We start from the raw sequence: 23,729 nt of genomic DNA on the forward strand, positions 1-23,729 counted from the left end.
TCTCCAAAATCCCACTGTTGCTCCTTTCCTTCTGAGCCTTGTAGTGCACCCACAGAGCACTTGACATACACATATGAGGTATTTCCACACTCGAGAGAAATTGGGTTACAAATTTTTGGAAGATTTCTCTCCTTTTACCCCTGGGTCTACAAGAACATGCAAGTGTAAAAAATTAAGATGTAGAATTTTCTCCTTCAATTTGCTACTAATCCTATGAAAGGGTTAGCAAACTTTTTAAATGTCATTTTAAATACTTTGAGGGGTGCATTTTTTATAATGGGGTCATTTGTGGGGTATTTCTAAAATGACGGTCCTTCAAATCCACTTCAAACCTGAACTGGTCCCTGAAAAATTTCGATTTTGAAAATTTTGTGAAAAATTGGAAAATTGCTGCTGAACTTTGAAGCCCTCTGATGTCTTCCAAAAGTAAAATCATGTCATCTTTATGATGCAAACAGAAAGTAGACATATTGTATAAGTGAATCAATATATCATTTATTTGGAATATCCATTTTCCTTATAAGCAGAGAGTTTCAAAGTTTTTAAAAAAAATGCTAAATTTTAAATGTTTTCATCAAATTTTGGAATTATGCAAGTATCAATGAAATTTTACCACTAACATAAAGTAGAATATGTCACAAAGAACATTCTCAGAATCAGAATGAAAGGTAAAAGCATCCCAGAGTTATTAATGCTTAACCCCTTAAGGACGCAGGACGTAAATGTACGTCCTGGTGCGGTGGTACTTAACGCACCAGGACGTACATTTATGTCCTAAGCATAACCGCGGGCATCGGAGCGATGCCCATGTCATGTGCGGCTGATCCCGGCTGCTGATCGCAGCCAGGGACCCGCCGACAATGGCCGACGCCCGCGATCTCGCGGGCGTCCGCCATTATCCCCTCAGGTGCCGGGATCAATACAGATCCCGGCATCTGCGGCAGTGCGCGATTTGAATGAATGATCGGATCGCCCGCAGCGCTGCTGCGGGGATCCGATCATTCATATCGCCGCACGGAGGTCCCCTTTCCTTCCTCCGTGCGGCTCCCGGCGTCTTCTGCTCTGGTCTGTGATCGAGCAGACCAGAGCAGGAGATGACCGATAATACTGATCTGTTCTATGTCCTATACATAGAACAGATCAGTGTTAGCAATCATGGTATTGCTATGAATAGTCCCCTATGGGGACTATTCAAGTGTAAAAAAAATGTAAAAAAATGTAAAAGTTAAAAAAAGTGAAAAATCCCCTCCCCCAATAAAAAAGTAAAACGTCAGTTTTTTCCTATTTTACCCCCAAAAAGCGTAAAAAAAATTTTTTATAGACATAATTGGTATCGCCGCGTGCGAAAATGTCCGAACTATTAAAATAAAATGTTAATGATCCCGTACGGTTAACGGCGTGAACGAAAAAAAAAAAAAGTCAAAAATTCCTACTTTTTTAATACATTTTATTTAAAAAAAATTCTAAAAAATGTATTAAAATTTTTTTATTTGCAAATGTGGTATCAAAAAAAAGTACAGATCATGGCGCAAAAAATGAGCCCCATACCGCCGCTTATACAAAAAAATAAAAAAGTTATAGGTCATCAAAATAAAGGGATTATAAACGTACTAATTTGGTTAAAAAGTTTGGGATTTTTTTTAAGCGCAACAATAATATAAAAGTATGTAATAATGGGTATCATTTTAATCGTATTGACCCTCAGAATAAAGAACACACGTCATTTTTACCATAAATTGTACGGCGTGAAAACGAAACCTTCCAAAATTAGCAAAATTTCATTTTTCGTTTTAATTTCCCCACAAAAATAGTGTTTTTTGGTTGCGCCATACATTTTATGATATAATGAGTTATGTAATTACAAAGGACAACTGGTCGCGCAAAAAACAAGCCCTCATCCTAGTCTGTGGATGAAAATATAAAAGAGTTATGATTTTTAGAAGGCGAGGAGGAAAAAATGAAAACGTAAAAATTAAATTGTCTGAGTCCTTAAGGCCAAAATGGGCTGAGTCCTTAAGGGGTTAAAGGGACAGTGGTCAGATGTGCAAAAAATGGCCGGGTCTTTAAGGTGAAAATGGGCTGGGTCCCTAAGGGGTTAATAACGGATGAATACTCATAGTGTGAAAGTAGCCTTAGATCTATGCATAGAAATGGTTTAGTTTTGCCCACATCAACCAATCACAGCTCAGCTTTCTTTTTACCAGAGCTTGTTATAATATAAAATCTGAGCTGTGTTATGGGCAAAACCAGACAATCTTGGTTTCAGGCAAATTGATAAATCTGGGCCAATGAATATCAATACAATAAAAAGACATGCTTATCACAATGATGAATGTTTCACTTGAAATGTTAGAATCAAAAGAATTTACTAAATATTTATTAAAAAGAACATACTGAAATATCTTAATCTAGGTCATTTCCTTGACTGTACTTATATAATCAGGGAATATTTTTTACCCCTACTTTATTACTTTCATCTGGGCTATAACCTAAATAGAAGTTGTATGAGATAAAGAGGATGTGCCTTTTCATGAAACAGCACCATTATTGTCTGTGGTCAGTGTCTAGTATTGCAGCAAAAGGCTAAATTGCAACCCAGGGGCACAATCGGGTGGTTTCTGATATGTTACATTTAACTTTATGAATGTGTATATTTTTACTATGTAATTCATAGACAGAAAGTATTGGCCCCATGACAAAACGCAGAATGGACTCAACTTAAAGTCCTAGTGGCGGCTGTTGGTAGCAACAGTAAACTATGGAAGTAGTTGGTAGCAACAGTAAACTAGGGAAGCAGTTGGTGGCAACAGTAAACTAGGGAAGCAGTTGGTAGCAACAGTAAACAAGGGAAGCAGTTGGTAGCAGCAGTTAACTAGGGAAGCAGTTGCTCTTCCACAACCTTTAGTTCCACACCATTCTCATTCCCTTCCATTATGCTAGGTAGTGGTGGGGCAAATTAGGTTAGTTGACCAGTAAGGTATATCAACATGGCAGTCAATACTGTTACATTGAATGTATCAATGCATAGACAAGTTATCTGAAACACTTACTTGTTTGGATATGTATTGTTACAGGCACACTGTCTTTAAAGAACTGTTTCTCTGTGGAAACTGAGAATGTATAGAATGTACCAGGTGTTAACTGCACAAACAATGCTGTTTCTTCGGTGACTTTCTGAACCTGAAATTAGAAAAAAAAAAAAAAGAGATGAAACCAATTACTATAGAAATATTCATTTTATTCCCATTTTTTTTTTTCTATTAACAATCACAGAAAGTATTTTCCTGCAATTTTTAGGGACAGTTCTTAACATAACTGCTAAAAATGGAGTGAAAGCAGGGAAGGGATTCGGTCATTTCTCCCCAGTTTCCAGGACTGTATGTTAAAATAACAGGGAGAAGCAGGATCCCTGAAGTGGTTGCCTGGCTTTATTTATTTGTAAGCATATTCTTAGGACATGTTTATATTAAAATTATCAGTGGCTGGCGGTGTAAAAAAGCCACAGGCTCCCGACACCACCTCTCGACACTCTTCAGGGCAAAGGTAACATGATTACAAATTACGCTGCCTGCATCAGTTTCTGGGTGCCTGGCTAGCTAGACATATATATATTCATAAATGGGGCAAAGTGTATTAAAGTGTTGGTCATTTTGTCATTCAGACATCTCAAAAGTTTAATTGCACCCGGTTTCAGTCCTGAGACGTGCAGCAGCAGGCATCTAGGAAGTAAAGTGCACTAAGGCTGGCTATAATTCATGACTGCAGTGGATCTTGGGACTAAGGCATGGTGCGATGTAATTATTTGGCATGTCTGGACGACATGTCAAAAGTTAATATAAATTACAATAACGCATTGATTTATATATGGGGGCACAGTGTATAAATAATTACGTTATGGGTGTACAGTGTATCATTTATTCATATATGGCTCACAGTATATTCTGATATGGGGGCACATTATATTAATTAATTTATATAGGGGGCACAGTATATAATTTATTTATACATGGCGTACCTAACCTATTTGACCTGAGACGTAACCTGGTCATACCATAAGGTGTGCCTAAAAGGGGGTGTGGTGGAGGATTGAGGAATAAAGCCTTGTGGGGTGTAGGGTGGTTAGGGTGTTGCTGTTCAGGATGATGAAGGGCGCTGTTAACCCTTGTCACTCGTGACGCCAGGGGGAGGGTTAAATGCTGTATTCTTGATAGGCCTATTGCCACCCTTCCCAAGAGCAGTAGGTGATGCAGAAATAAAGGATTGTCCACAACCACTGTTAACTGAAAACTTGAAGGAACTTTTACTGAAGAATTTCTGTACATGCAGCAATAGTAACAGTCCAGATAACAAAGTCTCTATGCATATAGCTTGAGCAGCGATTGACAGTTGGTTGGGATCAGATAAGCTCAATTTAGCTTCTTAGGGATTGTATAGCAGAGATCCGCTGGATTTAAGGGTGAGTTTAGGTCCAGTGGTCTTGCGGTGAGTAGCGGAGAATTGCTTAGTCTATCCGCTATGTTAAAGGCCGAGGACGCAAGGCTTTGGCCTAGTAAATCGTCTTGTAAGCTGCGAGGTCCTACCTCTTCCAGAGTCAGCAACCCAAGAGAGATGCTGCTTGCTTGGCAGCACAGGAACAAGAGAGGGATTAATGGCTGCAGCTCCCTTATATGGGCAGGGGCTGAGCCGTTTTGGATTGGTCCAATCAGCTGTCACTCACCGTTACATTGCATTGTGGGTGATCACCTGACTACAAGAACCAAAGGTCCTTTAGCAAAACCATAGAGTTCTGAACCTTAATCACATGACCCGCAGGTCCTGCTACGCTGAATAGGTAGGCAATTACATATGTACACATTTATACTTATATTTATAAGAACATCTATACAATCATAGACTAACTGAGGTGTGACAAGGGGATAACTATAGGAGAGGGACCCCGACATTCCTAGGGACTCTGACTATGGGGACCTCTACAAAGGTAACGTATGAAATACGGTACCGGGACACCACAGGGGCAAAAACCAATAACAACACAGGTGAAAGAAGAATAATAGTAGTACCATATCACAACACATGTTAAGAAGCCAAATTCCCAAAAGCCATGGACATCTCTGACTGCAGCTCCAGCATATACCGGTCGAAGCACTTGCAACTGCCTAGTTTCTTATTGATAATGAATATTTTACCATAAAGTGTACAGCATGAAAATAAAACCCTTTAACATTTACAAAATTGTGGGTTTCTTTTTAATTTTCCCAGAAAAATAATATATTTTTGTTTCGCCATACATTTTATGGTAAAATGAATGATATTATTACAAAGTACAATGTACAATCATTGGTACACAAAAAAACAATAAAATACAAAAATGAAAATTAAAAAACAAAGTTGGCTGTGTCCTTAAAGGGGTATTCTGGGCAAAAACATCTTATCCCCTATCGAAAGGATAGATGTCTGATCGCGGGGGGCCCACCATTTGGACCCCCGGCGATCTCCTTGGAGCAGCCCGCATTCTATGCGTAGCTGCGTCTGCCGTTTCAGAACCCGCCGGGCTATGGGAGGGGGCATTGAGGCCGTTAAGCCCCCTCCCATAGAAATGAATGGAGGAGGCGTGGCGTGACGTCACAACCCCCGTCTCAGAAGCCCGGCGGTTTCCAAAACTGCAGACGCAGCTACGCATAGAATGCGGGCTGCTGCAGGGAGATCGCTTTGGGTCCCAGCGGCGGGCCCCCTGCGATCAGACATCTTATCCCCCTATCCTTTGGATAGGAGATAAGATGTTTTTGCCCGGAATACCCCTTTAAGGGGTTACTGTTTAGCTTAACAATAAATGCATGAATGAATAAATAAATTAATAAACAAATAAATGCAGGTCCTTTACACCAGCAACTGGCCATACATTGGTGTCACAGCATATGCTTTTAGTTTTGTAGTGCTGAACAGTTAATTTGCCTACTATACAGTAGAACAATCATCACACAAACATGTAGCTCATAGAAGCCTTTAGGTTTTTTACATATGTTCTTAAACATTGTATTTTGCTACACAAACATGTGTTTTACATTTAATAAATGTGAAAAAAATAAACAGATGCCATTGAGGTCTTATGTAGTCACCTTCATAACCTACTGAAGTCATGTTTTCACTTACTGAATTAGAGTAGAAGCAATTTTTGCAAATGATTTCATACTGCTGAAAACTTCCTTCAGCTCTATCCCAAATGACTTGTACAGAATGCGTAGTTACCTCCCCCTCACGTACATTCATTGGACCTGCCAAACCTATCAATCGAGGAGAAATAAGTCACTTACTTTCATTGTGATATAAAGACAATGGGGGAGATTTATCAAAACATGTGTAAAGGAAAAGTTGACCAGAGGCTCATAGCAACCAATCAGATGTCTTCTTTCATTTTTCAGATGCCCTTTTCGAGAATGAAAGAAGCAATCTGATTGGTTGCAATGGAAAATTAGTCAACTTTTCCTCTGCGCAGGATTTGATAAATATTCCCCAATGACATTTACAAAGGACCTTTTTACCTCTTCAGCCTTTTAGAGTGACATGCTGGGATTTATACAAAATGTATGTAAAAATTATGTTTACATGAAAAGAAAAATTTTCATTACATGAAAAGTATCTGCCTAGATGCATCTAGTTTTGACTACTTGTGAATATGTTTGGATGTTTGACAAATATGTTCATTTTGTCTGTCTCAAAAGCAAAGTAAAACACACTTAAAGGGGTATTCTGGTGGAAAACTTCTTTTTTTTTTTTTCTTTATTTTTTTTTTTTAATCAACTGGTGCCAGAAAGTTAAACAGATTTGTAAATTACTTCTATTAAAAAATCTCAATCCTTCCAGTACTTATTAGCTGCTGAATACTACAGAGGAAATTATTTTCTTTTTGGAACACAGAGCTCTCTGCTGACATCACAAGCAGAGTGTTCTTTGCTGACATCTCTGTCCATTTTAGGAACTGTCCAGAGCAGCATATGTTTGCTATGGGGATTTTCTCCTACTCTGGACAGTTCTTAAAATGGACAGAGATGTCAGGAGAGAGCACTGTGCTCATGATGTCAGCAGAGAGCTCTGTGTTCCAAAAAGAAAATAATTTCCTCTGTAGTATTCAGCAGCTAATAAGTACTGGAAGGATTAAGATTTTTAATAGAAGCAATTTACAAATCTGTTTAACTTTCTGGCACCAGTTGATTTACAAATCTGTGTATAACAGAGAGATAGAAAAACGGAGCAACTCATCACACCGACCCAGGTATTCTTTGCAAGTGGTTGTTTATTCCATATCTTCAACCATAGAAAACAAGCAGGGGAGAGTGCACGTGGGACGTGGGGGTATCCTCTCGGTGATGGGACCATTTGGCGCCGAGGCGCTTCGTCAGACCGGAATAAGATATGGAATAAAGAACCACTTGCAAAGAATACCTGGGTCGGTGTGGTAAGTTGCTCCGTTTTTCTATCTCTCTGTTATACACATATTGAATGGACTTGCCCTAACGTAGAGCACCACTGAAGTCCCTCCAGCAGTTGCAAGGAAAGACACAGGAAAACCGAGTATATTGCTATATCCTAAGTGCTAATAGAGGTGGTGCCGAGTCCTTCTTTTATTTGAGTCAATTTACAAATCTGTTTAACTTTCTGGCACCAGTTGATTTAGAAGAAAAAAAAAGTTTTCCACCGGAGTACCCCATTGAAGGGGTACTCCACTGCCCCAGCATTCAGAACATTTTGTTCCAAATGCTGGGTGGGGGCTTTGTGACGTCATGACCATGTTACGCCACTGCCCCTCAATACAAGTCTATGGGAGGGGGAATGGTGGCAGCCATGCCCCCTCCCTTAGACTTGCATTGAGGGGGGGTGGCATGAAGTCACAGGGGGCGTGACCGCATGACCCCCACAGCCCACACCCAGCATTTGGAACAAAATGTTCCAAATGCTGGGGCTGTGGAGTACCTCTTTAAGCCTGGCAAAATGAATGTATACCTTCAGAAAAAGGACAAAATGTCACCAGTTTATGACAGGTTGCTGATGCATACCCCAAGAGAACGTAATGTGAACACAGCCTTAAATGGGCACTGTCACTTTAAAAAACTTTTGACATGGATTGGTTGGAGTCTGAGTGTTAAAATTGTGACTTGAACTAGCTGAAAGAACAGTGCGCTAAGCAAGACAAACTTACAATAAGAGAAGACCGATACTGGCGCCTAGTGTATTACCCTTGGAAACAGGAGCAGTGGGGTCCAGTGATTGGCCCAAGAACCATATAGATGGCCGCTCACCTTAAAAAAATAAAATAAAAGCCTTTTACCCCAGTGATAATGGGGTACTAAGTGAAGATCGAGTCGCTGCTTGCCTTCTAGGTTGCAGGGAACAGCTACACTTCTGTCCTGGATGCAGAAGAGGAGAAGCTTGAAAGAAAACCCTATGAAGATGGCGCTGCGGCTCCCTCAAAATGAAGAGGATGGACTGGATATGTTTAAAAGGTTCACAGTAGAACCATATTTATTGAGTAAAGAAAAATAACAAACATGAGATGACGCGTTTCGGGAGGTGCCCTCCCTTCCTCAGATCAGATTCCATACATGGTTCCACTGTAAACCTTTTAAACATATCCAGTCCATCCTCTTCATTTTGAGGGAGCTGCAGCGCAATCTTCAAAGGGTTTTCTTTCAAACTTACAATATAAGTTTATAGTATTGTCGCAGTCAACTGCACTTTTCTCATTGCTCATTCTAACAATTAGCTGGGATCTGAGCACTTGGAACCTGACTGATCTCTAGGACATGTCAATTTTTCAGAGGCCTTCTTTTACAATAGAAGAAGCAATCTGATTCATCTAAGCCTCTGGTCAATTTATCCCCTGCACAGGTTTTGATAAATCTCCCCCTTCTATCATACAAAACCCTAAGATCAATGAACTTTGGAGGCAGCTACACCAAATGTGGCCATCATTAGGTTTTAGTGTGCATTTGTATCTCTTTTAGACCTTTGCAGTGTATGTTACGTTTCTTTAATATAAGTAAACATTACCTGATTCCTTACACACATTTTCAAGTAGCGTTACCTGCTCAGTTCATTTTTGCTTACAATGGAAACCCAGCTGAAATCTGCAACAATTGCTTAAATGAATCGTACAGGATTGGAAAAACATAATGGTTTTCTTCCAGAAACATCTTACAGCTGTCTGTGAGTTTTCCAATAAGTGTAAAAAACTAATAATAATGTGGGGCAAACCATATAAGCCAGAACTGCTGTTCCCAACATATTTTATTCATATATATATATATATATATATATATATATATATATATATAACATCAGAAATATAAACAGGTACCATGACTGATACCTAAAGACTTTTACTGTATTTGCAGGAATGATAAATATAATTCAATACTTACATGTCTTTACCGGTGAGAATGTGAATGGAAGGCTTAGCTTGTCCTTACTCCTGGTGTGAACTATAAGATTATACTCAGTGCCAGGCAGGAGCTGGTCGATTAAGTATTTTCCAGATACCACAAGTGGAAAAGAAAGAGTTCTGTTTTTGTCATTTGTATTTATTATCAATATACCATCAAATATTCCTTCATTAGGCATCTGAACAAACAGCTTTACACTGTGTGTGTTCTCCTCAATTGGGACCACCAGGGTAACTGGTTTAGGTTCTGCGAAAGAGACAAGTGAACTTTTTATCATTGTACAGTTAATTTGCTGAGTCTATTAAACCAGGGTAGTCAACAAGATATCCAGTATATTATAATATGAGAATGGATTTTAGTAGTCATCAAGCCTCAAATAAATAAAAAAAATAAATAAAAAAAAAGTATATTAAGGACAAAGTTACTTTTGCGCTGATGTCCAACATTTAAACCTTTAGATGTTGTGATTAATGCTGATCATGGCATCTAAAGCCTGAAAATACAGTTGACGGTATGCAGGTTTGAGGAGGGGTTTGATGAGTCTTTGTGGATCTTCTTGTATAGTCTGCTCAGGCACTGAACAGTACTAGCAATCAAATGATTGCTATTATTAGTATCCTATGGAGACTTAAAAATATGAAATAAATAATTTAAAATGTTTTAAAAAATATGAACAAGCCCCTCATAATAATAATTTAAATCATCCCCCTTCTTCCATTCTATAAATAAAAACATTTAGGCAAAAAAAAACATATTTGGTATCTCCATGAGCAGAATTGTTCAAATTATTAAAAACTAATATTTATGATCCCGGTGAACCGCATAAATATAAAAAAAAAACTACCAAACCCCAACATTGCTGATTTTTGGTCCCTTCATATGTCAGTAAAAAAATTATAAAAAAGACTAGTCAAAAAGTCCAATCTAAACAAAAATACCACTGCACCAAACTAAACTAAACTACAGATCACTGTGAGAAAAATGAGCACTTATACAGCCCCATATATGGGAAAATAAAAAAAGGTATAGAGCTCAGAAGAGGGCAATCATAAGCATACTTAAAATGGTATCCATAAAAGTCATCATCATTGGTGTACTTCATTTTATTAATTTGTCATTTTAGTGCATGCTGCACGAATAATTTACTCTGCACTTATAATTACCACATGTGACTAAATAGCCATATTTTCATGTGTCCAATGTATTTCGTTTTGTTAACTTTTTATGGAATCAAATACATTGATGGTAAAATATAAAAAAGTTATCCAAAAAGAACATACTTAGTGATTGCTGTAGGATTTTCATTTCACTTCTATTTCCATTCTTCACCACAGAAAGTCCAATTTTATAAGTCATTCCAGGTATTAAATCTTTAACATGGAAGTGATGAGTGTCATTCACAATGTAGGAGACTTCTGAATTATCCACAAGAGATTTAACTTGAATGTTGATTTGATTAAATTCTTCTGGAGAAGACCAGTGGAGGATGAAACTGTCCTCTTGTACAGAATTTGGTTCAATGCTGACTCTTTCCAATGGACTAACCTCTAAATGAAAATAAAATGATAATTGTAAAAAAATGCAAAAAATTAAAAGAGAGAGAGCCCCATCTCATTACTTTTATTTCAAGATTTGGGACCAGAGCTGGGCTGTTTGCCAGTAGTATTCACACAAATACTTCCTCACTTAGTTGTCTAACCTATTATATCACAGTACAGCAGCTAATTCTCCTATGCCATGACATAGTGCTGGTTAAAAATTAGTCGAACTAAATAGGCTTTATTATGCTGTGGGTGATTTAGAGTACACTGCTATATGGGGAGGTTGTCACAGGTGATATAGAGAAAGCAGAGCTACTGAATGGGTTCTTTCATTCTGTATATACTAAGGAAGAAGGAGCTGACATTGGACAGGTCAGTGCTGGTAACACATCATGTAATGTACTGAACTGGCTTAATGTAGAAATGGTACAAGGTAAGTTAAGCAATATAAATGTAAGCAAATCTCTAGGGCCAGATGGATTGCACCCAAGAGTTCTTAGAGAACTAAGTTCAGTAATATCTGTACCACTGTTCATGATATTTAAAGATTCACTGGTGTCTGGTATTGTGCCAAGGGACTGGCGCAAGGCGAATGTGGTACCAATCTTCAAAAAGGGCTCTAGGTCTTCCGCAGGAAACTATAGACCGGTAAGTTTAACGTGCATTGTGGGTAAATTGTTTGAAGGACTTATAAGGGATTACATACAGGAATACATAGGGGATAATTGTATTATAAGTGATAGCCAGCATGGGTTTACTAAGGATAGAAGTTGTCAAACCAAACTAATTTGCTTTTATGAAGATGTGAGTAGAAGCCTTGACAGAGGAATGGCTATGGATATAGTGTTTCTGGATTTTGCTAAAGCATTTGATACTGTCCCTCATAGACGTCTGACAGGTAAGTTAAGGTCTTTGGGTTTGAAAATTTTAGTTTGTAACTGGATTGAACACTGGCTCATGGATCGTACCCAGAGAGTGGTGGTCAATGATTCGTACTCTGATTGGTCCCCGGTTATTAGTGGTGTACCCCAAGGTTCAGTACTGGGCCCGCTGTTGTTTAATTTATTTATCAATGATATAGAGGATGGCATTAACAGCTCTGTTTCTATCTTTGCAGATGACATAAAGCTTTTTAGCACGGTACAGTCTATAGAGGATGTGTATAGGTTAAAAGATGACTTGGATAGATTAAGTGTCTGGGCATCCACTTGGCAAATGAGGTTCAATGTGGATAAATGTAAAGTTATGCATCTGGGTACTATAATAACATGCATGCGTCGTATGTCTTAGGGGGGATTAAACTGGCAGAGTCACTGGTAGAGAAGGATCTGGGTGTACTTGTAGATCACAGACTACAGAATAGCATGCAATGTCAGGCTGCTGCTTCCAAAGCCGGCAGGATATTGTCATGTATCAAAAGAGGCATGGACTCAAGGGACAGGGACATAATACTCCCCCTTTATAAAGCATTGGTACGGCCTCACCTGGAATATGCTGTTCAGTTTTGGACACCAGTCCATAAAAGGGACACTGTGGAGCTGGAAAGGGTGCAGAGACGCGCGACTAAACTAATATGGGGCATGGAACATCTTAGTTATGAGGAGCGATTAAAGGAGTTACAATTGTTTAGTTTTGAGAAGAGACGTTTAAGGGGGGATATGATAAATGTATATAAGTATATTAATGTCCCATACAAAAAATATGGAGAAAAACTGTTCCAGGTTAAACCCCCCCCCCCCCCCCCCAAAGGACGAGGGGGCACTCCCTCCGTCTGGAGAAGAAAAGGTTTAGTCTCAAGGGGCGACACGCCTTCTTTACCATTAGAACTGTGAACTTATGAAACAGTCTACCTCAGGAACTGGTCACACCAGGAAAAGTTTACAGCTTTAAAACAGGGTTAGATACATTCCTGGAACAAAATAACATTAATGCTTATGAAGAAATATAAAATCCCATCCCTTCCCCAATATCGCGCCACACCCCTACCCTTCAATTCCCTGGTTGAACTTGATGGACGTATGTCTTTTTCAACCGTACTAACTATGTAACTATGTAACTATGCGGGGAAGAAGAGGTTAGTGAAGTGCTGGGTTTGCAAGGTGGCCTGTGAGCATAAATTAAAGAAACCATGGCAGCACAGCAAGAAAGGGGTTAAACTAAGCACTGAACTGCTGCAGTACCTTGCAGAGCTCACAACTTGCATGCACGCTCTGCATGCTTTGTCTCTCTCCTGGACATAGCAGTAGCAAAGCCCTGCCCCCACTTCCCATATGTGTCTTGTTGTCCCTGTTACTAGAGATGGATTTCCACAAACAACTGGCAGGGGAAAGAAGAATGCAGAGAAAAGAGACACTTAGTGGCCAAATCTTTAGAGATGTTTTTTTGAGATAAAAAGTCCTTTTTGGTAAATAAAGTGCTTTACCCAAAAAAAATTCAAAAAAGTGAATCATATTTTGCCTAAATGCATTATTTCTATATACCAAGACATTATAGGGCTCTACGCAGCTAAAATCTACTGTGAATTGATCAGAACAGATAAATGTATACTGATTATTTTATGTAATTCTACATTATCTCTTTGATATTGTGTGTATTATGTCTAAATTATGACATCACAGTTCATTGCTCCTGTTATGTAATCCCCCCTTGTACATTATCAATGTACTGTAATATTTTTGTGCTTTACTCATCTCTTCAATGTTCAGAATCCCTTTACTGTTACATCACATGTTTCTATTATTCATGTGCAGTGACATCACTATATGCATTACCCTGTACTGAGACCTCATTAAACACAGTATTCCTGTCATTTTACATCACTGCATACAGTCTGCCCTTACTGTAACATTGTTTAGAATAATGTCAACATAACATTATGAGGGGAATCAGCATCTAGCGTTGGCCTGGGGAAAGTTGTAAATTTTTACACAAAGCCCTGGGTTAGTATGCTTGTGCTGTATTTGCCAAATGGGCAGGAAGGGAGCAGAACATTGTGTAAAGGGGACGTGACCTCCCTGTTTGCTTAATTACATTTACGCCGGCACACAGTAGTAAATTGTAGTTTAAATCTACACTAGCTCAGCCGCTGATGTGTCTGGATTTATTGATGATATACCTCCGTGCAGTGGACACTGGTACAATTTCAAATAAGAGCAGCACATAAAGTACAGCTATTAATACATTCTCCCCTAAATGTTTAACTTGAAGCTTCACCATTCATGCCAAAAGACCTTTCCAACAGCTCCAACAACCAGTCAATGAGAGATTAGAAAATATTTAGCATAGCAATTTGTTCAGGTTGATCTTTTCTGCCAGTATATACCTTACCTGTTATTACAGTCACATTATTTTCCAATAAACTTAATGTCCCACTCTCTGCTATCGTTTGTAGAAATATTGTATACTTGTGATATGGTTTCAGATTCGGAAGAGTAGTTAGAGTTTGGTTCTTTTCTTTCGTGAAGGTTACAAACGTGTTTCCTTCAATATCCCAGATTGTCATATGGTAACCACAGAAAAATTCACTAAATGGGCCAGTTGGTGGATTCCATTTTAAAGATATACTAGTTGATGATATGTTTTCAACTGTTAGATTCCCAGGATTCACTGGTCCTAGTTAACAATTGAGAAAAACAAAACAAAAACACACTTAAAAACAACTTAATTTATATAGAATTAATTAAAACAGTTCTTCTTTCTTACTTTGCTCATAATTCAGATCAGACAAACCTAAACATGGGTCATTACTTCCAAAATCAGCACCAGACTTGTCTGCAAGTTGTGAGTGGAAGTGAAGCTCCTTAGGATAGGGGATACGTTTTGCTATCACAGAGTTCTACTTTAAATATTTATACCCACTAGACAATCAGAGCTGGTATACGTTTCAACTACAATTTATCAGGTTGTAATAAATTATTTGATTACAATTGTATAGTCAGTGGGGACATATTCAAAATTTGCTTAGTTTTACTCAGACTAGACAGTCTAGCTTGCACCAGACTTTTAAAAGTGTCTCTGGCACAGTTTGCACTGTGAGGTAGTCTAGTTAAAAGAGATTTCCGGCAAAAATGTACTTATCCAGCAGCTGATCACAGGGGGGGGGGGGGGGGTCCGACTGCTTGACCCCCCCCCCCCCCCCCCAGCAATCTGTGAGGAGCACGTGCTGCAGCCGTCAGGCGCTTTATTGATTTCCATGGGAGCACTGAAAAGACTAGAGTACAGCACTTGGGCATCATCGGCGCTCCCATAGAAATGAATGTTGCGCGTGCCATCTACCAATAGACAACACACGCTCCTCACTGAGAGAGCCGTGGTACCATCCCGCGATCAGCTACTTATCCCCTATCCACAGCATAGGGGTTAAGTTAATTTTCACCGGAGTTCTCCTTTAAGGACAGTTTTTTCTGAGTGCATACTTTTGAAAATTTGACACAACATAAGCCATGCACCTTTTATTTGAGTGTAGCAAAATATATATTTTCATACATTTGTTGATGACTGACAAATATTTTATAGCCTCTGGTTCAGCCTTTTTGAGAGTACAAGCTATATGAACTACTACTTTTTTACTTTAGTTTTTTAATAAACCCCTGCTTGTATGCAATTATTGGTGCAAATAATTAATTTAATACATTTTTGTTAAATAATTCCTTTTTATCACAATGCTATGAGAAGAAGTACAAAGATGTCAACAGCACATCAAGACAAATGGAATCATATATAGAGGCATTGTCCAAAAGTTGGGGGCCCTGCCTAAAAGTTGCATAATTTTTGCGCAAGAACCCACTTTGTGCAAAAATTCACTTTTGGGCAGTGTATGCGGCACTCATCAAATGGGCGTGACATGCAGTGAAGGGGCATGGTTTAGCAGAAAAGGGGTCATGGTCGTCCCCACGTGTGGAATTTGTTATGAAAAATCATACTTTGACACAAAATTGCATAAAAGTGCATGTATATAAAGGCCAGGGTGACATTTTGACAGATCTCTTTGTGCAGTGGTCACCAATGTATCATGTGCGACTTTTCTGCCAAAAGTGGCACGGACCAGATGTAGAAGAAATCACAGTGCAATTCAACCCTGCCCTATATCATTCCATGCGACAATTGTATTAAGGTTCGTGCGACTGTTAATACAATTGTCGCAAAGCTCGCCACTGCTCTGCGACATTTAACCAGAGCAGTTCAGCAGGGATTCATCAATGTCCGTCCGCCATTTGATAAATTTGGCGCACGGACGCCACGTTCATCGCAACTTTTTTTGATCTAAAGAGAACAAAAACCAAGTTCACTTTTGATAAATGCACCTAATAGGGTATAAAGTATATTTGAACTTACTTGTTTGTATTGAAATGATTGGACTTAGATTTTGTTGTGACCCTTTGTCATCTTTCATACACAAAATAAAACTGTAACTGAGTCCGGGATTTAACCTCTCAATGGACACATATGTAGAATTTCGGCTTACATTTTCAAAACGTTCATTTGAGCTACTGGAATAATATTTAACAAAAAGGTTATATCTGTTTTGAGAAAAAAAAGGAAAATTATTCCATCTGAACAGTGCTTCACTTTCTGAAATGTCTTCCACCGAATATGTAAACTTTTCTGAAACAACTGGGACTGCAAAAAGAAAGGAAAACAATCAATTTGATGCATTTTTGTATGGCTACACACCTTATTCGGAGCTTCTCTAAAACATCAGGTCATGTGGGGTTTCCTTATATGCAATGGTAATAGTACACCTCTCCCCCCCCCCCCCATAAGGATTATCTCCTTATTTTCCTTATTGTAACATTAAAGGCAGGATTTGATTTGCTTGAAAACATCTTACTATGAAAAATTACTGTGAATATTGAGTGAATGTGTAATAAAATGGCTGTAATTCCTAAACATAAATGCAACATTTTCATTAAACCCTTTGCAATAAGTCTACACTTAAATCATATATTGAGGGCCTTTTAAAGATCCATTGGAGTGGTACATAAGGGTTATATGATGAAAATTGTGTCACTGTCCAAATATTTCTACACCCAACTAGTAAATCTCCCATATTATGCAAGGTGTGCATTTTTAGAATTTCCCAAAGAAAGGCCCCTTAATTTATACCCAAACTAAATTACTTAAATTTGAAAATAGTGCAATGCTTTTGGATACTCACACTCATATTCACACAGGTAAGGTAAGGCCACGAGGCAGAAGAATGCTGTAAAAAAATAATTTGGACCTGTTGCATTTTGTTGTAAAGCATAACAGTCTGTATCATTTTTAGGCAAGTGTGACAACAATATTACTTCATCTTTATGCAAAGAATAAGCAGATCCATCTGTCCACAAAAGTTCTTCCTCAACCTATAAAATGAAGAATATATAAGTGTTTAAAAAACTACATGAAAACCATAAAAACTAAAAGCTTTCCTGGTTCTAAGGTTATAATAGACAACTGTCACACAACTTGTTATTGTCTATTACTGTGTGTCTTTCCCTCAACTATGCACTAAGAGCATATTGTAAACTAGCATATTGTAACCTGGCATCTAGAGCAATATAAACAGCCCAGCAAGGCCGATGCATAGCATTCATCAGTGTTATCGGCCCTCCACTGCTCCTGCCTGGATCTCAGGCACGGTGCAGTGAATCGGCAATTGGACAACGAGGAGGCAGGTAAGTACCCTCCTCGTGTCCTAACAGCTGATCGGGACACCGCGGTTTCACCTTGGTGGTCCCGATAAGCCCTACTGAGCTGCCGGGAATGCTTTTTTTTTTACTTTAGACCAAAGGGTTAATACTGGGGATCACTGGGATTGGCAATGTCTGGTATTTGCCAGGGGTCCTGGCTATCTTTAGCCGCTGGGACCGACTGGATATGATGCGGGGCCCCCGCGTCACCCCGCATTATATCGCGGGAGCAGGCTAGGACGTACAGGTATGCCCAGCGTCCTTAAGAGGTTAAACATGTGACATACTACAAACATTAAATTGACATTTTTTTTTTAAATTAAGAGCTGAGGTACATGCTCTCAAGTCACCCAAGTGCAAGCAAAAAGTGCAAAACATGTTCACACAAAAAAAACGTGGTCTATTGCAAGCCCTTCTCCAAAAGGAAAGAGGCCCCCCAATAAACCAAACCCGTCACCTTCAGGCCAAAAGACAACTGCAAGGATCCAGGTACAATGTCCCTTTTCGCAAAAGCTACTTAGGGACCCAAAGTGCTTGTGGCAAACAACCGTATGAAAACGGTGTTGTCACCAAGTAGCCAGTAAAACCGGTTTGGCATCCCTGCCAAAGCAAGGATGCCCGGGTATGACAGGGAGGTGAGGAACCAAATGGCTACACACACCTCCCCTAGACTGGCAGGAGAGACACCCAGAATGGCTACCGCACCCTGACCAATTTTAGTGACAAAAACAGAACACAAAACGTGGACACAGTGACAAATAAAGCGAATGAGTGCAGTGTAATACTGTCCAGACATCCGTCCAGATCTTTAAACATTTCCTGATCCTAGCCAGAAGGCCGGCATACAAAGGATGAGCGCTCAGAAGATTGAGATAAAAAGTACATGCTATGTAACATCTTTAAAGAGGGGCAACGAATTCCCAAGTGAATTCCAGCACCCTGGGGTCACCACTCCCAGGGCACTTTTTAATCTCGGCTTTTACTCTACCTTGACCCCAAGGCCAGATCCAGCAGGTCCAGATCGCTTCAGGGACAGCTGCTGCTCTCCACAGCCATCCCTGGTACACCTGCCCCACTGTGTGGTTCCCCATCCTGCCTTGGTGGTCTCCTACACTGCCAACTAACAGGAAAGGTACTAGACTTTATCTTAGCCAAAAGGCCGAAAAGCCTTTGGACATATCCACTTATGAGTGTACTCACCTTTGTTTCCAATGTTAAGACATTAAATGGGCAATGTCGGAACCAAAAACATTTTATATGTTGTTACTGATGAAAATTAAAGACCATTTGTAATATGGTTGTTTAAACATTTTGAATATTTAAAAAAGAAAACGGTTCCTAAAATACCCACCACTAGGGGTTCCCATACCTACTGGGACACTTATCAGTCCTGCAGGAGCATCAGGCTCATGGGTCACTGACACACCAATCACCTCCCACCACCACAAGGGAGGGACACGCCTCCTTCCCAGAGAGGATTTATAACACTGTGAGCCAATGAATATAGGTATTTTTGTAATAAATAAAGGTGATAGAGGCATAAAATTAGATGCACATGGTAAGGATTAGGTAGTGAGTAACATATTACATTTTTATGTGGGATCTGACAGGTACGCTTTAATAGCAGTGTGTTGAGTTATTTTGAGGGAACAGCAACATTAACCCCTTAAAGACCAGGCCAATTTTATTTTTGCGTTTTCGTTTTTTCCTCCTCACCTTCTAAAATCCATAACTCCTTTATATTTCCATCTACAGACCCATATAAGGGCTTGTTTTTTGTGGGAATAATTTTACTTTGTAATGAAACCTCTCATTTTACCATAAAATGTACGGCGAGGAAATTTAAATGAAAACCAAAATTTTGCGCATTTTAGAGGGTTTTCTTTTCACACTATACATTTTATGGTAAAAATTACATGTGTTCTTTATTCTGTGGTTCAATACGATTAAAATTATACCCATGGCTAAATACTTTTATATTTTTGTACCGCTTAAAAAAAATCTAAAACTTTCTGTACAAAATCAGTAATCTAAAATCGCCCTATTTTGACCACCTATAACTTTTTCATTTTCCGCATATAGGGCGGTATGGGGGCTAATTTTTTGCGCCATCCTCAGTACTTTTTATCGATACCACATTTGCATATATAAAACTTTTAGATCATTTTTTATGAATTTTTTTTAAGTAAAATGTGACAAAAAAGCTGCATTTTTGGATTTTTACATTTTTTACATTTACACCATTCACCATATGGGATAATTAACATTATATTTTGATAGTACGGACATTTACGCACGCGGTGATACCAAATATGTTTATTTAAAAAAATTACGCTTTTTGGGGGTAAAATGGGAAAAAATTTCAATTTTCATTTTTATTGGGGGAGGGGATTTTTCACTTTTTTTTTTACTTTTTATTTTTACATTTTTCAACTTTTATTTTACACTTTTTATGTCCCCATAGGGGACTATCTATAGCAATCCTTTGATTGCTAATACTGTTCAGTGCTATGTATGGGACACAGCACTGATCAGTATTATCGGTGATCTTCTGCTCTGGTCTGCTCGATCTCAGACCAGAGCAGAAGACCCCGGGAGATGGCCGGAGCCAGGTGAGGGGACCTCCAGCCGCCATGCTGGATGATCGGATTTGTATTGATCACGGCATCTGAGGGGTTAATGACAGACTTCTGTGCAATCGCTAGTAGCAGCCGGAACCTGCCGTGTATGACACCAGCACCGTTCCGATGGTGCGGGAAGTCCCGCCAAACCAGGACGTACATTTACATCCGTGGTCGTTAAGGGGTTAAACACTGTTATACAGGTTGGGCACTCACTACTTTACATGTCATTACTTCAGTGTCACATGAAATGTTTACAAAAATGGGAGAGATGTACTCAATTATTTGAGATATTGCATATTACATTATTCATTAATAGATAATACTTTTGTTTTATTTTTATTTTACCAATTCCCCACAACTCCTCAATGTATACATTGTTTTCCTGTATTATGTGTGAATATCCTACAGTTTTCTGTGGTTAATACAGTTAATATGTATTTATTATAAAGCTGTCTGTTATATAAATTCTACAAACCTTTAGATCAGAGAGGCCGCTCCAAAGCAAGATTAACTCATTTTTTATATGCAAGAACGAAGATAAAAATGAATATTCATCGCTTGTTTGAATATTTACAAGATGTGCTCCAGTGTGAAGTGATTCGCAGCTTTCTTCAGCACTTGCCCAAGGCTTATTATCCAACATCATCTTATAGCAGCTGTTTTTAAATGCAAACCAGCCCTTAGAACATAGCCCTACAAAATATAAAGAGAAAGTATAAAATTAGGAAATAAATGTAGAGGCCTTCTAATTTCAATTGATACATGTATACTCAAAGTTTCTCAAAGATCATGAAAGTCTCAGGGGTAGTGCTTCTCATTGGGGAAAATGCCAAGCTGGGATAGGGCCGCTCAGAACGACCACTCAAAAATGCGCTATAGACAGCAATGCATTTCCATGTGGACTCCACAGTAAGAATACACATGTCTTTTCTTTCTGTGGTCTCCGCAAATGGGATTTCCGTGGCAGAAACATTTACAACAGAAATTCTCCCATATGCATAATGCAGCAGAATCCCATTGAAAACAATGGGACTCTGCTGCAGCGGAATGTTCATGCGGAATTCTATAATTCTATAGAATCAACTGGCTCCAGAAAGTTAAACAGATTTGTAAATGACTTCTATTAAAAAATACTAATCCTTTCAATAATTATCAGCTGCTGAAGTTGAGTTGTTGTTTTCTGTCTGGCAACAGTGCTCTCTGCTGACATCTCTGCTTGTCTCGTGAACAGCACAGAGTAGAAGAGGTTTGCTATGGGGATTTGCTTCTAAACTGGGCAGTTCCCGAGACACGTGTCATCAGAGAGCACTTAGACAGAAAAGAACAACTCCACTTCAGCAGCTCATAAGTACTGAAAGGATTAAGATTTTTTTAATAGAAGTTATTTGCAAATCTGTTTAACTTTCTGGAGCCAGTATATATTTAAAAAAAAAAATTATTTGATAACCCCTTTAAATGGAAACTGTAATGGAAATCTAAAGTTTACAGCCTTTCTAGGTAAACTAGAAATGCTTAAAACAAGCGTACTGTATCTTCTGATGAAGATCGGTTATGTTTAAACAATAACTGCATTAAATATGGAATGACAGTATGTAATTTGTACTGAATGAATAAAAAAAAGAAAGAATTAGAATTAAATAAAGAGTGAAACAAGGTGACCTATCATAAGAGGGCCCTTGTAGCCATCGGAGTGATAATAAAATTAGCTGTAGTAAGATTGATTGAGATATAAATCTAACTCATATAATAATAATATTAATAATAAAAAGTACACCTATATAAAAGCAAGATGAATGTGAAATCATAACAATAGTATAGTGTATAATTGCTATCTTAAAGGGGTATTCCAGGCTAAACCTTTTTTTATATATATCAACTGGCTCCGGAAAGTTAAACAGATTTGTAAATTACTTCTATTAAAAAATCTTAATCCTTCCAATAGTTATTAGCTTCTGAAGTTTTCTGTTTAACTGCTCAATGATGATGTCACGTCCCGGAAGCTGTGCATGATGGGAGAATATCCACATAGGAACTGCACAGCTCCCGGGACGTGAGTCATCAGAGAGCAGTTAGACAGAAAACAACAACTCAACTTCAGAAGTTAATAACTATTGGAAGGATTAAGATTTTTTAATAGAAGTAACTTACAAATCTTTTTAACTTTCCAGAGCAAGTTGATATATAAAAAAAAAAGTTTTGGCCTGGAATACCCCTTTAAAGTTTATATCTTAAAGTTCTGATCACGGGGGGCCCGGATGCTGGAACCCCCGTGATCTTGTGCCGGTGCTGCAGCGTTACGGTCACGGAGGCCTGGGGCTTCCGTGATCGTGATGTCACGCCACATCCACTACATTCAACTCTATAGGAGAGGGCGTGATGTACACAGACATAAATGGAGTGGGCATGATGGCTGTGATCGCCATTTATCCAGCATGGAGCAGAGTTATCCAGCATGGAGCTCCGTGCACCGGTTGACTGGGGTGCCGCTGCAGAGATTGCAGGGGTCCGGCCGCTGGATAGGGGATAACATGTCTTGCGGCGGTGTACCTCTTTAAGGCCCAATATATCCCACCCCTTGGCAGGTGCCATTGTCACAAGATAATCAATGTTATGTACTTAAATTTCAATGTTATGGCTAATCGGTGTATGCTTGTATTTCCCTGCACTGGACTGGAGTTTGCACACTTCTTGTGACATGCATGCTGCTCTTCTAGGTACAATCTAGAACAGAAGCATGCATCAGTGGCATGGTATTGTAGCTTGGTATAGTATCAAAGGAAATCCACATGAAAATAGCACAACCGCCTTGTTTAAAAACAGTAATTTAGGTGCACGCCATGCCTTGGACTCCTGGTCAAGGAATCCCAATTAGATCTATAGAAAAAAATGGCAGCACACAAAAAAGTTAAGTGGAAAAAAAATGTGGTGTTTATTCCATCATCCCACAACACACAATGCGACGTTTCCGCAGCTTCTCGCTTCCTTTTTCAAGCATGACTAGTGAATCACAGCAAGATACTTAAATAGTGCTCAATACAATACATAATTAGATAAGCAATAAAGTGCAAGTCAGCTACATTTCATTAAAAATTACAGTGTACAAACATAAAACATTCTCCAGTGTAAACATATGATTACAGTGCATAAAAAATTACGAGGATTACAATTGATCCATATAAAGTGCAATGTGTAGTTGAAAACAAAGTTAATTGATGCTCTTACAATTAATACATAACTCAGCTGGAGTAATCACTCACCACTGTATCTGACACGCTGTGCTCTATTCCATGTACCAAGTTAGCGTGGTTAAAAAACATTACTCAGGGCATAATGCCCGCGTCTACGTCAGGATAGAGTCGGATCGAACTGACCAATCGATGATTTGCTACATTGATGTCATAGCAACCAGACGCCTATGCTGTTTGCGCCTGCGTAGTTCAACTTTGTATTCTT

At 38.9% G+C, this 23,729-nt stretch overlaps 1 protein-coding gene across 5 annotated transcripts in view; it reads right to left on the reverse strand.

Annotated features, from left to right (window-relative positions):
* The window catches only part of PTPRQ (protein tyrosine phosphatase receptor type Q), a 447,893-nt gene that overhangs the window by 372,789 nt on the left and 51,375 nt on the right, over nucleotides 1–23,729 (reverse strand). For all 5 annotated transcript variants that reach the window (XM_056574450.1, XM_056574451.1, XM_056574448.1 and 2 more), the window contains exons 6-13: nucleotides 20,752–20,969; nucleotides 17,136–17,325; nucleotides 16,313–16,597; nucleotides 14,306–14,590; nucleotides 10,718–10,984; nucleotides 9,417–9,683; nucleotides 6,151–6,281; nucleotides 3,051–3,180 (exon numbers count right to left, since the gene is read on the reverse strand). In XM_056574450.1, coding sequence (XP_056430425.1) covers nucleotides 3,051–3,180; nucleotides 6,151–6,281; nucleotides 9,417–9,683; nucleotides 10,718–10,984; nucleotides 14,306–14,590; nucleotides 16,313–16,597; nucleotides 17,136–17,325; nucleotides 20,752–20,969 — 1,773 coding nt within the window. The remainder of the gene's footprint in view (nucleotides 1–3,050; nucleotides 3,181–6,150; nucleotides 6,282–9,416; nucleotides 9,684–10,717; nucleotides 10,985–14,305; nucleotides 14,591–16,312; nucleotides 16,598–17,135; nucleotides 17,326–20,751; nucleotides 20,970–23,729) is intronic.

This window comes from Hyla sarda, chromosome 4 (assembly GCF_029499605.1).
Source record: "Hyla sarda isolate aHylSar1 chromosome 4, aHylSar1.hap1, whole genome shotgun sequence".
Classification (NCBI taxonomy): Eukaryota; Metazoa; Chordata; class Amphibia; order Anura; family Hylidae; genus Hyla; species Hyla sarda.